Source organism: Rhinolophus sinicus, chromosome 4, assembly GCF_057876585.1.
Source record: "Rhinolophus sinicus isolate RSI-liver-muscle chromosome 4, RSI-T2T, whole genome shotgun sequence".
Taxonomy (NCBI): Eukaryota; Metazoa; Chordata; class Mammalia; order Chiroptera; family Rhinolophidae; genus Rhinolophus; species Rhinolophus sinicus.
Window position 1 is genome coordinate 47924598 of NC_142504.1, and position 15962 is coordinate 47940559.

A 15962-nucleotide genomic window follows, 5' to 3' on the forward strand; every position below is an offset into this window, starting at 1 on the left:
GGGTAACAGGGAGGGAGTTTTTTCCTACCCCCAGTCAGCGATCCAAAGCCAATCTTGGGATTTTGCCATTTCCTGGATGGCATGGGATACAGAGGAGACAGGCGGTTATTACCCAGAGATTTCATCTGGAACGTGTAATAAGAGCCTTTGGCAATAGGCACAGCTTGATAATAATACAGTGTGATGGTGGTGAGGGGCTTGTTTACCGGTAGTTGTCCTTTTCAACTTGTGGTCTAGTAACTTATTCTGTTGTGGACTGCATTTTCTCTGTGAGCTAGAAACAAACCAAAGAGAGTAAATGTAAAAGGACCATTAACTGCTCTCCCCCACCCCCCACCCCTGCCCACCCCCCACACACATGCATGTCAAAGAGGTATTGCAGGAAGAAAAATGGCTTTGAGCAAATAACAGCAAAGCTGATAGTGGATATTAGGTTTTTATGTCTGCTTAGCCCTGTTCAGAAGTACAGAGAACCCAGATCTTCTACCAAAATTCTTTTCTTGTCTGGGGGCAAGTTCTAGGGGTGGAAAATGGTGTGGTCGAGTCAGAATTGGAATTCAGGTGTTGGGGGAAGAGGGCAGGGCCTTAGGAGGTAGGGAATGATATGACAGCAAAACACTATTGCATCTTTGCATTTTTGCACACTCTAACACGCACCCATTGTGCGAGCATGGGCAGGTCATTTAACTTTGCTTTCTTTACTTGTCAGATGAGACTGGAGAAGATTGTAGTTCTAAATTTGGTTATCAATAAAGGAAGAGAGTGTCAGTTCAGAGGGCTAGCAGGACTGAGACATTTCTTTTTTTAGGCTAGAAGAGACTTGAGGGTGTTTGTACTTTGACTTAGGGAAGGAGTGAGTTGAGAGAGTTATTGAAGGTGCGGACAAAGAACATTTCTGTCAGAGCAAAGTTGTGAAGGAGGTGGGAAAGAGTGACGTCAGGAGACCAGTGTGGAAAATTCAATCCTAAAAGGTGGGGATGCAACCCGCTCTACGCTGGAGCGAGGACAGAGAAAATGAGGAGAATATAGTAGCATCAAGAAGATAAAAAGCCGGTGCCAGCTTGGTCATCTGCCTAGAATGTATTGTCAGGGAGGAGAGATGGACATACAAAGGAGTAGAGAAAATGTTTGAAACAACCGTGTGGAGAGTGATCAGGAGAGTCACCAAGAGAGGAATAGAAACATTTGAGAGTGTAGCAAGGACTTAAGTGAAGTAGAACAACAGGAATTATGCTGGACCCAGTCGCCATATTTTTCCTAATTGGACACATCAGGACAAGGGCAAGGAGGGTCCCAATGCAAGACAGGACCACCTTGGAATGATTGACTTTGGCAGCTTGGCTTGAGAGGAAACCACAGTTTGCGGTTTCCTGCGGTCTCTGTGAGGGAGTAGAGAAGGTTTAGTAGGCACAAGAGTGTGGGAAAGATGGAAGGAAAGCAAGTTTGGGACATGCAGGAACACTGGAGGTAAAACAGTACTCAGCAAAGATGTACTAAGACCTATGAGTGGTTGAAATGGAGTGGGAACTACATTCTCTTTTTTAACAAGGTGGGCAGAGTGCTAGGCGGTGAACCCAGTGAGGCCAGGGCCAAGGGTCTCCTTTATTTTGATATCCTAGCGTTTAGCATTGTTGTCGGGCCCATAGAGGATGCTCAGTCAATCTTTACAGAAGTAAATCAAGCTGAATGTTGTCTAGGATGATGGGAAAATATGGAGTCGGGGAAAAAAATTCTGCAATGACTGGGCTTTAGACAGAATTGGCTTGTGCAAGTCTCATCTCATTCAGAGAGGTGACTAAGTTTCTTTTGCCAAGCATCCTATCATGCGGGCTTTCCTTTCCTCTCTTTACTACTGGCTACACAAGTAAGGGGTAATTTCCCTAACTATACCAGCTGTGCTTCCCATTTCTATAGGAAGTGTTCCTGCAATCATCCTAATATAAAATTATATCCTCCTGCTTGCCCGTCTGAATACATTTTATGGTTTTATGGCTTTGACTACATTCTTGCTAGAAAGTCATTCCTAGAAATTCAGTAAATGTAATACAGAGAAAATGAAACAAGAGTGAGGACCCAGCTAATTTGTATTAGAGGTGGGTGAGTCCATTTGTGGATTACTGAATTTTGAAAAATAGCCAGCAAAGAGAAAACAAATAAATCAAACAGCCAGTCCTGCCGAATGTAGGGTTTTTTCCCATTTATTTTGCTAAGTGTGGATGGTTGTTAATTACATATTTATGACACTACTTCATAGCTTAATTATGAATGTCCTGAAGCATGTTTTCTAAACATAATGAAGTCTGGACTGCATGGGACCCACTCGCTCCATTAATCTGCCATTGAACTTTATCTGAGAAGTGGGTTAAGTTTGCTGTGGAGTTTGTGGATTAATTAAATTGGGGTGGATGTAGCTGGATTCTCATGATCAAACTAAAATACCAGAGAGACAGTCTTCATTTTGGAGAGATTTTATGAAGTTTCTACTGTTACTGCATACAAATAATACATTTGTATTGTAATCAGAGAGAACTATTTCGATGTTGAGTTCTGAGGGCAACCCTTCATTTCCAGCTTTGGAATTAGATGCTCTGTGTTTAACTCCTAACCTGAGTGCACATTTTTCTTATTTTCCTATTTCCAAATTAGAGAATTGGTATGTTATACTCAAGCTTCTGTGTCTTAAGATGGGATTCAGTTTTAACCCGTCTAGTACTAATGCTGGGCCAGATAGAATGGGCTGTTGATGGCTCTGGGACATATCATGTTTCCCGAAAATAAGACCAAGCCAGACCATCAGGTCTACCATAGCTGATCAGATTTTAAGCGGGCAGAAGAGGGAGACTGCTATCTAATGGATGACCACAGCTAAAACTAGTGGATTTGGAAACATCAACATAATGGATATGTGTTTTGCAACTTGAAAATGCTAAAGCTGTTCACGTAGTATTAGAAAAAAAAATGTGTGCGTGTATTTTGTTTTGTTATTGTTTTTGGCTGCCTGGAGAAAAAAAAAATCGCATTGTTGTGACTTGTAGAAGAAAGTGGGGGTTGGGGGTGGGAGATGAGAGTAAGGGGGATCAAATGTGAGAGAACTGACTCTGGGTGATGAACACACAATGGGATTTATAGATGATGTAATACAGAATTGTACACCTGAAATCTATGTAATTTTACTAACAATTGCCACCCCAGTAAATTTAAATAAATAAATAAATAAATAAATAAATAAATAAATAAATAAATAAATAAATAAAAGAAAGTGGCTGTTGCTGAAGGATTGCTGGGACTTTAGGGGAGCGTATCTCACAGTAAATTTTTTTACTTTTTATTGTTGCAACTAAAGACACAGGGAAAAAATTGCATATATGTAATGGTCCTTTTACTAGAAGTAGCTACATCCCCCAGGCTTACTTTTCCCTGGTACTTCTGAACTTGAAGCCTTTAGCCCAGAAGCACTGTTGAGCATTTTTTCATATGTCTATTTGCCATTTGTATGTCCTCTTTGGAGAAATGTCTCTTCAAGTCCTCTGCCCATTTTTCAATTGGGTTGTTTGTTTTTTTGTTGTTGAGTTGCATGAGTTCCTTGTATATTCTGGATACTAGCCCCTTATCGGAGGCACTGTTTGCAAAAATCTTCTCCCATTCAGTTGGTGGCCTCTTTATTTTGTCAATGGTTTCTTTTGCTGTGCAGAAGCTTTTAAGTTTCATATAGTCCCATTCGTTTATTTTAGCTTTTACTTCCATTGCCTTTGGAGTCAAGTTCATAAAATGCTCTTTGAACCCAAGGTCCCTAAGTTTAGTACCTATGTTTTCTTCTATGCAGTTTATTGTGTCAGGTCTTATGCTTAAGTCTTTGATCCATTTTGAATTAACTTTGGTACATGGTGACAAATAGCAGTCCAGTTTCATTCTTTTGCACGTGGCTATCCAATTCTCCCAGCACCATTTATCAACATCACTAATCATCAGAGAAATGCAAATCAAAACCACAATGAGATATCACCTCACCCCAGTCAGAATGGCTATCATCAACGACAAATAATAACAAATGTTGGAGAGGCTGTGGAGAAAAAGGAACCCTCATACACTGTTGGTGGGAATGCAGACTGGTACAGCCGTTATGGAAGGCAGTGTGGAGGTTTCTCAAAGAATTACGAATAGAATTGCCATATGACCCAGCAATCCCTCTTCTGGGTATCTACCCAAAAAATCTGAAAACATTTAGAGATAAAGACACGTGTGCTCCAATGTTCATTGCAGCTTTGTTTACGGTGGCCAAGACATGGAAACAACCAAAATGTCCTTCGATAGATGAATGGATAAAGAAGTTGTGGTATATATACACAATGGAATACTATTCGGCAGTAAGAAAAGATGATATAGGAACATTTGTGACAACATGGATGGATCTTGAGAGAGTAATGCTGAGCGAAACAATTCAGACAGAAAAAGCAGAGAACCATGTGATTTCACTGATATGTGGTATATAAATCAAAAACAACAAAAGAACAAGACAAACAAATGAGAAACAGAAACTCATAGACACAGACAATAGTTTAGTGGTTGCCAGAGGGTAATGGGGGCGGGGGGTGGGGGTTGGGAGATGAGGGTAAGGGGGATCGAATATATGGTGATGGAAGGAGAACTGACTCTGGGTGGTGAACACACAATGGGATTTATAGATGATGTAATACAGAATTGTACACCTGAAATCTATGTAATTTTACTAACAATTGTCACCCCAATAAATTTAAAAAAAAAAAAAAAAAAAAAAAGATGGTGGGGTAGGTAAATGCTGTGCTTGCCTCCTCTCATGACCACATCGAAATTACAACTAAACTACAGAACAACCATTATTGCGAATTTCCTGAAGTCTAGCTGAACCAAAGTCCTATGACTAAGGACATACAGAAGAAGCCACCTGGAGACGGGTAGGAGACTGTAGGAGGGGCAGAGATGCAGAACGGACAGGTGCCACATAATTTTCCCAAGTTATTCAAGCTGGTAAGTAACAGAGCTGGGATCTGAACTCACATGTCTTGCTCCAGAGCCCATTTTCTTAACTGCTACACTAGTCTGCCTCTCTGATCCAATCATATGTTGTAATAAAACATACGGTTTGTGAAGTGTTCCTTCCTGTGGTGAACTCTTAGATGTTCTGTGTTCCTATAGTCTAGTTAGTTGAAGAAAAAGCTACTGTATTTCTTCTGATGTTTTTTTCCCCCTAAGATATATATATATATATATTAGTATCAGGTGCATAAAACAAAGTAATACTTAGACGTTTATCATTTATATCCCTCACATTGTGTCAACCCCCCTCCCCTCAACCATTATCCCTCTGACATCGCACACAGATATTACATTTCCACTGTCTCTATTCATAATGCTGTACTCCGCTTCTTTTAAGTATATATATACACACACACACACACACACATATATATATACTTGTAGTTTCTTGTAAGTATATATATATACATATATATAAACTTGTAGTTGACATTCATTATTGTTCAGCTTCAGCTTCAGGTGTACAGTGCAGTGATCAGGCATCTACATCATCCCTGAGGTGGTCTCCCTAATGAGACAAGTGTCCATCAGGTACCCTACAAAATCTTTACAACATTATTGATTTCATTCCCCAATTTAACTTTCGTAACCCATGGCAATCTTGTGGTTACCAACTGTTTTCTAATCTCCTCACCTTCCCTCTTATCCCCAACCCCCCATCTAGCAACCCTCAGTTTTTCCTCTGTGTCTCCGAAACGGTTTCTGATTAGTTTATTCACTTATTCTCTTCTTTAGATTCCACATATAAGTGAGATCATATGGTATTTGTCTTTCTCTGTCTGACTTATTTCACTTAACATAATGTTCTCTAGGTCCATCCATGTTGTTGCAAATGGTAAGATTTCTTTCTTCTTTATGGCTGTGTAATACTCCATTGTATGAACATACCACGGTTTCTAAATCCAGTCGTCTACCAATGGGCATTTCGGTTGTTTCCATGTCTTGGCTATTGTGTATAGTGCTGCAATAAACATAGGAGTGCGTAAATTTTTTTGAATTAGAGTTTTGGATTTCTTCGGATAGATACCTGGGAGTGGAATTGCTGGATCATAAGGTAGTTCCATTTTCAGTTTTTTGAGATACCTCCATACTGTTTTCCATAGTGGCTGCACCAATCTGCAATCCCACCAACAGTGCACGAGGGTTCCCTTTTCTCCACATCCTCACCAGCACTTGTTGTTTGTTGATTTATTGATGATAGCCATTTTGACTGGGGTAAGGTAGTATCTCATTGTGGTTTTTACTTGCATTTCTCTAATGATTAGTGAGGTTGAGCATTTTTTCATATGTCTGTTTGCCATCTGTATGTCCTTTTTAGAAAAATGTCTCTTCATGTCCTCTGCCCATTTTTCAATTGGGTTGTTTGTTTTTTGGGAGTTGAGTTGAGTGAGTTTTTTATAAATTTGTGATATTAACCCCTTATCAGATATGTCATTGTCAAATATTTTTTTCCATTCAGTAGGATCCCTTTTTGTTTTATTGATGGTTTCCTTTGCTGTGAAAAAACTTTTTAGTTTGATGTAATCCCACATGTTTATTTTTTCTCTTACTTCCCTTACACGAGGGGATATATCAGTAAAAATCTTACTCCAGGTAACGTGTGTAAAGTTTCTTCCAATATTTTCTTCTACGAATTTTATGGTTTCAGATCTTACATTTAAGTCTTTAAGCCATTTTGAATTTATTTTTGTATATGGTGTAAGGAGTTAGTCCAGCTTCATTTTTTTGCATGTGTCTGTCCAGGTTTCCCAGCACCATTTATTGAATAGACTTTCTTTACCCCACCGTACATTCTTGCTTCCATTGTCGTAGATTAAATGGCCATATAGGCATGGATTTATTTCTGGGCTCTGTATTCTGTTCCATTGATCTATGTGTCTGTTTTTATGCCAGTGCCATGCTGTTTTGATTACTGTATCCATGTAGTATAATTTGATGTCAGGTATCGTGATATCTCCCACTTTGTTCTTATTGCTCAAGATTGCTGAGGCTATCTGGGGTCTTTTATGGTTCCATATACATTTTAGGATTGTATGTGCTATTTCTGTGAAAAATGTCATTGGTACTTTGATAGGAATTGCGTTGAATATATATATTGCCTTAGGCAGTATGGACATTTTAACTATATTAATTCTTCCTATCCATGAACATGGTATGTGTTTCCATCTATTTGTATCTTCTTTCATTTCTTTCTTCAGTGTCTTATAATTTTCTGAGTACAGATCTTTTACTTCTTTGGTTAAATTTATTCCCAGGTATTTTATAGTCTTTGAAACAATTGTAAACAGGATTGTTTTTCTTAATTTCTCCTTCTGATGTTTTATTATTGGTATATACAAATGCAACTGATTTCTGAATATTAATTTTGTATCCTGCTACTTTACTAAATTCATCTATCACTCTAATAGTTTCTTGGTGGAGTCTTTAGGGTTCTCTCTATATAGTATCATATCATCTGCTTATAATGAAAATTTTACTTCCTCCTTACCCATTTGGATGCCTTTTATTTCTTTTTCTTGCCTGATTGTTGTGGCTAGAACTTCCAGCACTATGTTGAATAGAAGTGGAGAAAGTGGGCAACCTTGCCTTGTTCCTGATCTTAAGGGGAATGGTTTTAGCTTTTTTCCATTGAGTATGATGTTAGCTGTGGGTTTATCATATATGGCCTTTATTATGTTGAAATATGATCCCTCTAGTCTCACTTCCTTAAGGGTTTTTACTATAAATGGCTGCTGGATTTTGTCAAATGCTTTTTCTGCATCTATTGATATGATCATGTGATTTTTATTTTTCATTTTGTTAATGTGGTGTATCACATTAATTGATTTGCGGATGTTGAACCACCCTTGCATACCAGGAATGAATCCCACTTGATCATGAGGTATGATCTTTTTAATGTATTGCTGAATTCTGTTCGCTAATATTTTGTTGAGGATTTTTGCATCTATGTTCATTAGAGATATCGGCCTGTAGTTTTCTTTTTTTGTGGTATCTTTGTCTGATTTTGGGATCAGGGTGATAGTGGTCTCGTAAAAAGTGTTTGGGAGTCTTCCCTCCTTCTGGATTTTTTGGAACAGCTTGAGGAGAATAGGTGATAATTCTTTTGTGAATGATTTGTAAAATTCACTTGTAAAGCCATCTGGTCCAGGGCTTTTGTTTGTTGAGAGATGGTTGATTACTGATTCAATTTCCCTGGTGGTAATCAGTCTAGTCAGGTTTTCTGTTTCTTCTTGTGTTAGCCTTGGAAGGTTGTACGCCTCTAGAAAATTGTCCATTTCTTCCAGATTGTCAAATTTGTTGGCATATAGTTGCTCATAGTAATTTCTTAAAATCTTTTGTATTTCTGTGGTATCTGTTGTCACTTCTCCTCTTTCATTTCTGGTTTTATTAATTTGGGTTGTCTCTCTCTTTTTTTAAATGAGTCTGGCTAAAGGTTTGTCGATTTTGTTTATCCTCTCTAAAAACCTATTCTTGGATTCATTGATCTTTTGTATTGTTTTTCTGGTTTCTATTTCATTTATTTCCACTCTGATCTTTATTATCTCCTTCCTTGTACTCCCTTTGGGCTTATTTTGCTGTTCTTTCTCCAGGTCCCTTAAGTGTGAAGATAAACTGTTGATTAGTGATTTTTGTTGTTTCTTTAGGTAGGCCTGCAATGCTATGAATTTCCCTCTTAGGACTGCTTTCACAGCATCCCATAGATTTTGGGTCGTTGTGTTTTCATTTTCGTTTGTTTCAGGGTATCCTTTGATTTCTTTCTTGATTTACTGGTTGACCCATTCATTATTTAGTAACAAGTTATTCAGCCTCCATGAATTGGTGTGTCTTCCAGCTTTTTCCTGTAGTTCATTTCTAATTTCATAGCACTGTGGTCAGAGAAGACAATTTGTATGATTTCAATTTTCTTAAATTTATCAAGACTTGTTTTGTGGCCTGACATGTGGTCTATCATGGAAAATGTTCCATGTGCACTTTAGAAGAACGTGTATTCTGCAACTTTGGGGTGACATGCTCTGAAAATATCGATTAAATCCACGTTGTCCAATGTGTCATTTAAGGCCGTTGTCTTCATATTGATTTTTTGTCTGGAAGGCCTGTCCCTTGTTGTCAGTGGTGTGTTGAAGTCCCCTACTATGATAGTGTTACTGTTGATCTCTGTCTTTATGTCAGGCAATATCTGTTTTGTATATTTAGGTGCTCCTATGTTGGGTTCATAGATGTTTACTAGGGTTATGTCCTCTTGTCGGATAGATCCCTTTATTATTACACAGTGCCCATATTTGTCTTTTAATATATTGTTCATTTTAAAGTCTATTTTGTCAGATATAAGTATTGCAACTCCAGCTTTTTTCTCATTTCCATTTGCATGAAATATCTTACTCTAACCCTTCACTTTCAGCCTGTGTGTCTTTTGATCTGAGGTGAGTCTCTTGCATACTGCATACGCAAGGGTCTTGCTTTCTTATCCACTCAGCCACCCTATGTCTCTTGATTGAAGCATTTAATCTGTTTACATTTAAAGTGATTATTGATAGGTACATAGTTTTTGCCATTTTTAAATTTCTAGCTAGATTGTTTTCATCTTTCTTCTATTTACAGAAGTCCCTTTAGTATTTCTTGCATTGCTGGCTTGGTGGTAATAAATTCCTTTAGCTTATTCTTTTCTGGGAAGCTCTTTATCTCTCCTTCAATTTGAAATGATAGCCTTGCTGGATAAAGCAATCTAGGCCTTTGGTTTTCATCACTTTGAGTACCTCCTGCCACTCCCTCCTGTCCTGCAAAGTTTCTGTAGAAAAGTCTTTTGATAGTCTTATAGGAGTTTCCTTGTATGTAAGCCGCTGTCTTTCTCTTGCTAGTTTTAGAATTCTCTCTTTGTCTTTAACCTTTGCCATTTTAGCTATAATGTGTCTTGGTGTGGGCCTGTTTGGGTGCATCCTGGTTGGAACTCTCTACACTTCCTGTGCTTGTATGTTGGTTTCCTGCACCAGGTTAGGGAAGTTTTCAGTCATTATTACTTCAAATATGTCCTCGGTCCCTTGCTCCCTCTCTTCACCTTCTGGAATTCCTATGATGCACATGTTGTTGCGCTTGACGTTATCCCAGAAGTCTCTTAAACCATTTTCATTCATTTTTATTCCTTTTCTTTTTGTGGTTCCGCTTGGGTGATCTCTGCTAACTCATCTTCTAAGTTGCTGATTCGATCCTCTGCCTCATTTAACCTACTGATAATTCCTTCAAGTGTGTTCTTTATTTCAGTAATTGTGTTCTTTAGTCCTAACTGGTTGTTCTTTATGATTTCTCTATCCTTCCTTATGTTGTGACTTAACTCCTTAAACATTCTTATCATCAGTGTTCTGAACTCTGTCTCTGATACGTTGGTTACCTCTAGTTCATTTGGTTCCAATTCTGGAGGTTTCTTCTGTTCTTTTATTTGGGACATGTTTCTTTGTTTCCCCATTCTGGCTGACTCTCTGTGTTTGCTTCGATGTATTAGGTAGATTCCCTAGGATTCTTGGTCTTTGCTGGGTGATCTTATGTAGTATGTGTCCTTTATATTTGACTTGCACCACTTCTCCATTCTCCTGTGCGTGTGCTCCAAAAGTGACCGTTGTGTGTATTCTCTTGTTCAAGTTGAGCTTTAATTGATTTTGGCTTGTCAGTATGTTGGATTGACTCCTACACTGTCTAGTTGTGAGCATTGGCTCTGCCCACAGTGGATGAGCTGCTGACCCAGATGAGGCTTGACCCCCATGAGGTCTTGTGCCTGTATAGAGTTCCCTCTGGGTGCATCACTTGTAAGTCGAACCCGGTATTACCCTGGTTTTGTCTGGAGTTGGCCTCTGGGTATGTTGTAGGGCCCTGGTGTAGGGCATTTTCAAAACAAACCAAATCAACAAGCACAGCAACAACAGCAACAAGAATAGCAAAGAAAAAAACCAAATACACTCACATGTAAAAACAACCGATAACCCACACTCAACACAGGCAAAAATATCAAAAGCACACACACACAAAAATCAATACAGAAAAATGGAAAGAAGGAAAAAAAGTAAGGCCAGGGAAAAGAAAAAAGAAAAGAAGAGAGAGATAAAGGGGAAGATATATATATGCTAAAAATGACAGTAACAGTCACACACACACAAAAGCAGTGCCAGTCTTGAGTTAAGCTCACCAAACAATCTCCAGGTTGTCCTCTTTTGTACAAAGAGTCCTCTCCGTCTTGTGGAGAGAGAGCCGGCCACCTGGTGCCCAGAGTGACCCTGGCACTGCAGTTCTAGGTGCGCGGGGCTATGGGGACTGGTTGGTAGTTTTTACAAAGTCAGTGCAGTGTCTGCTCTCGCCTGCACATACGTGCACTGAGTGCACCACAGCCAGCCCTGTGCCCAGGTCTGCTGAGTCTTAGGCATTTCTTCCCTTGGGGGTGTGGGGGATAAGAGTGGAGGTGTGTGGGTGTGTGGAAGGCTCGATATTTCTGAGCAGCTGAAGGCCCTGAGTTGCCTCTGCCATCTGCTGTTAACCCTGCATGTGTCTCTGCAGCTGTAATTGTCCTGCCGCAGCAGCCCAGAAAAGGTGGGGGCTGAGAAGGGAAGTGTCTGCCACTTTCCAAGCCCAGCAGTGTCACACGCTTCCTAGACTCTGCCCTAGGTCACTGTTGCAAAGCGACTTTTTCCAGGTCCTGAGCACTACAGCTCCTCAGCACTGCAGCTCCTCTGTCGTCTGACACTGCTCTTCAGTTCAGGGACCAGCTTGAGACTCTGGAAGGGCAGGGGTAGGATTGCTGTGGGAGAGTGGGGGAAGGGGCCCAGGTAGGGCTTTTGCTGTTTTGTTTGACCTAGGGCCCAGCTGGAGATTTCTGCTGAGGTTACTGCCTCAATCATGGGATGCGCTGCTCTCTCGGCAGGAGAGTTCAGCTGTGGGACGCAGAGAAAGAGCCCATCTCCTGGCTCTTGTGATCTCTGTTCTGTGTCCTGGGACCCCCACGTCTCCCAGCCGCGGATGTGGGCTGCATCTCCACACCACTCCCTTCCCTTTTCCCCGGCTCACCCAGTTTGCCCACCTTTGAGTAATCCTCATAGGAGCCTCTTAGCTGTTCTGTGTGATGAGCAGAGTGTCCTTTGATAGGTTATAGATGTTCAATTTGTGGTATGTTCTGGAGGAGAACGCAAGAAGACCACCCCGCTGCCGCCATTCCTCTAGACTCCATTCTTTGATTCAGCTGAGCTGGTGGTAGAATCTAGTGCTTGACAAGGGTTATGCTGACTGTAGTGTTAAACCATTGGGTTTATTCCCACTCCGTGCTCCAGCACACTTCAGGGAAATGTTCCATTCTCACCAATAATGGTGACCCAACCATGCTCTGACCTCTAAGAAGAATGGGATGCAGAGCTGTTGGCAGCTCATGTCACTTTAAAGATACACAATTTAGACAGTGCTGGAATCATGGGGAAGAGATGCTCTATTTCCTTTGGGATGCTGATGGGATATGACGTCATCCTGTGGCAGTTGGTGGCCACCTTGCTTTCATAAAGGAAAAGACCACCTGAGAATGGCGCCAGCACAGAGGGAAGAAGGCAAAGCCAACAGGTCAGGAGAGATGATTCCTGTTGACATCATTGAGCACACAGGAAGGAGAATCTCTCACAGAAGCCCCTGTGGACTTCCTGTAATACCTCATTAGCCAAAACTAGGTCATGAGTCCCTGCCTCATCCAATCACTAGCAGGGGGTTGGGAGAGGGGACTGGTCGCCATAACTGGCTTGGACCGGCTGTGATTCCTTCCAGTTGAGCATCCACCGGAAGAAGGCAGCATGTATGCTGTGTTAGCAAGAAACACCATCCTGCCACAAAGGAGAAATGGACAAGGGAGCTGAGGGTTCAAAGCCAGGGGAACAGAAGACCACGAGGGTACAACATGCAAAGGTGCAGAGTTGTGCCAGTTAAGTCCAAGTATTGCATCACTACATGCTCTTCATACTGGAGAATGCAAAACAAGAGTACCCAATACATCTTTCTGAAGCAAGACATTTATTGAAAGGTTTGGAAAACCAAGGACTTTAATAAGAACCATCCCCTCCCCACAGAGCAGGGGAGGGAAGAAGGGCCCCAGGAAAAACAGTCCAGTCTCTGAAGTTTCACCCAGCTGGGGGCCGAAGTGGTGGACCTGCAGCAATGGTGGTCCCTCCTCCTGTCTCTCAGGGAGCTCCAGGACGTCCTCCAAGGAGGTCCTTCTGAAGGCCCCGGAGATGCTGGATGCCACGGCGATGCCAGATACCCTGGCCGGGAATCCCATGCAGAGAACGCCATGGCACTGGTCACATCTCCGTTGTCTGCTGGCCCAAGTCCTCTCTCCCACGGACACACCATGTGTATTTCTTGTACTGCTGCGACCTGCAGTTTGCATCCAGCCTCTGGCCGATCTCCTTCACCATGTGGTCAGGCTCCCTGGACCTCAGTTTCATTCATTTCAGCCTTTAAAATGCAGGGAGCCAGGCTTGACCTCCCCGGAGTCTTGTTCTAGCCCCGCGTTTGCTGTCAAAAGTCTATAGGGGCTTTACCTGACTGCAGCACCCCTTCTTTGGAGGCAGACAGAACAGTTTTCGTAAGAAGTTGAAGCACCCCCTAACCACCTGCCGCCGGCTCGGCTTGATGTTTTCTGTGTTTCCACTGCTGCTGCTGGTGCTGTGGCTGGAGATAGAGTCCCCAGGGTGACATTGGGGGGCTGGGCTAAGGATGGTGCTGGAAACAGAGCTGAGATCGGGAGTGGCGGTTCTGGTACCTGGTCTGTGCTCAGAAACAGTGGTCGTGGAGCCTGATGTTTGCTCGGGAGTGGCGGTCCTGGAGCCCTGGCTGTGCTTGGGAGTGGAGGGCTCGGGAGTGGTGTTCCTGGACTCCCGGCTGGTCTCAAGAATGGTGGTCCTGGGGCCTGATCTTTCCTCAGGAGTGGCAGTCCTGGACCCCCGGCTGGGCTCAGGAGTGGAGGTCCTGGAGCCCCAGCAGTGCTTGGGAGGGGACGGCTCAGGGGTGGCGTTTCTAGACTCCCGGCTGGGCTCAGGAATGGAGGTCTTAGATCGTGGGCTGGATAGAGGTGGGGTGGTCCTGGACTCAGGAATGGTTATGCTGTACTCCTGGATGTATGTAGGACCGGCAGACTCTTGGGTCTTCTGCCCTGGTTTGTGGGCCATAGGCTGCTGCTCTGCCTGCTGGCAACCGGACCACTCGGATTGAACCTCCTGGGCTAGGGTGGGGCTGCGGCTCTGGAACTCAGGAGGATGGAAGGGCTTCACTTTGATGGTTCGAGTCTGGAATTTTAAGTTTTTTCTGTATAAAATGCGGTATGTGGCCAAGATGTTATTGCCTGTTTTGTTAGACAGTGTGTCCTTGATGTCTTCACAGCGAAAGCCCAGGTTCACCATTTCTTCTATGACCCAGGTATCTATGTCATCACTGGGTGGCTCAACATATGGCTTCAGTTCTTCCTCTTGGCCCATGTTCAGCCAGGGATCTGGCATGATGGCTTTCAGATCGCCTCTCTGCTCAGGGTTGAGGTTCAGCAGTTTTGGGAGGAGGTTTGCCACGTGAATGGACAGATAGCTTGGCACCACATACCGCCCGCTGGCTATCTTCATCATCAGCTCTGGCCAGCTCGTCGCATGGAAAGGGACGGTGTCCGTCAGCATCTCGTACAGCAGCACTCCCAGGCTCCAGATGTCCGTGGCACAACTGTCATACCTTTCGCCCAGGAACAGTTCTGGGGCTGTATATAAGAGACTGCCACAAAACGTGCTGCGTTGATGGATGTTGGAGGATGCACCAAGTCCAAAGTCTGCCAGTGTGGCGTTCATCTGAGCATCTAGCAGCACGTTTTCTGGCTTCAGGTCCCGGTGAGCAATGCCCTTCTCGTGGTAGTAGTGCACTGCTGACACCAGCTGCCGGAAGACGCCGCGGGCCGTGTCCTCTGACATGCGGCCGTGGGCACGGAGGTAGTCCAGCAGGTCCCCTCCGGGCACGAACTCCATGACCAGGTAGAGGGATTCCGCCCAGCTGATCACGTGGAATAGCTGGACGATGTTAGGATGCTGCAAGTCTGCCATGCAGTGGACTTCTTGCAGGAGACAACTGCGCGTGTTGTCAGAGACCCGTTGTTTGATGATTTTCACAGCCACCTTCGTCTGCGTGAGAATGTGCATGCCCACCACTACGTTGGCAAAGGTGCCCTCGCCGATGGATCCAATGAGCTCGTAATGGGCACTGGGGGGCTCCTGGTCAACAGGGATGTCTGTAAACTCACGTGACATGGTGACCCGCTAGCTACGCTCACTGACGATACTAACGATGCTCTCCAACTGTGCTCACAAACAATAACTGTACTAACTACGCTGACTAAATGTACTAACTGTATCAACAATATTACTAAGTATGCTAATAATAATAACTATACCAACTGTGCTGACTAAATACACTATCAATATTACTAACAATACTAATAAACAATAACTATGCCAACTACACTGACTAAATGTAATAACTGTACTAACAATACTAAGTAATAATGCTAACTAAAAAAAATGAGACCAAGGAAACAAGAGGGAAGGGGAAAAATAAAACGGGGGGAGGGGTTGGGGGGAGGGGCTAATAAATAATAACTATGCTAACTACACTGACTAAATATAATAACTGTACTAACAATACTAAGTAATAACACTAACTAAAAAAATGAGACCAAGGAAACAAGAGGGAAGGGAAAAAATAAAACGGGGAGAAAACCAGCTAAAACTTCCAAGTCCAACAGGTCACCACAAATCAGCTTCCTGGGCTATAACGGACAGAAAGCTCAGCCCAGCCAGGGCCTTATCTAGCAGCTATGGGTAATTTCATCACACTGGTGCTTT

The 15962-nt window shown here is 42.6% G+C and overlaps 2 protein-coding genes across 6 annotated transcripts in view; one reads left to right on the forward strand and one right to left on the reverse strand.

Annotated features, from left to right (window-relative positions):
• Positions 1-15962, forward strand: part of LHFPL3 (LHFPL tetraspan subfamily member 3) — a 547865-nt gene that overhangs the window by 32938 nt on the left and 498965 nt on the right. The window lies entirely within an intron of this gene.
• On the reverse strand, positions 13614-15487 carry LOC148758369 (serine/threonine-protein kinase MARK2-like). The gene has a single exon (XM_088798076.1). The coding sequence runs from the start codon at positions 15366-15368 to the stop codon at positions 13614-13616; it is 1755 nt and encodes a 584-aa protein (XP_088654202.1). The 5' UTR covers positions 15369-15487.

Excerpts from the sequence above, each read along its gene's own strand:
- LOC148758369 (XM_088798076.1), bottom strand. The coding sequence starts at position 15,368 with ATGTCACGTGAGTTTACAGACATCCCTGTTGACCAGGAGCCCCCCAGT.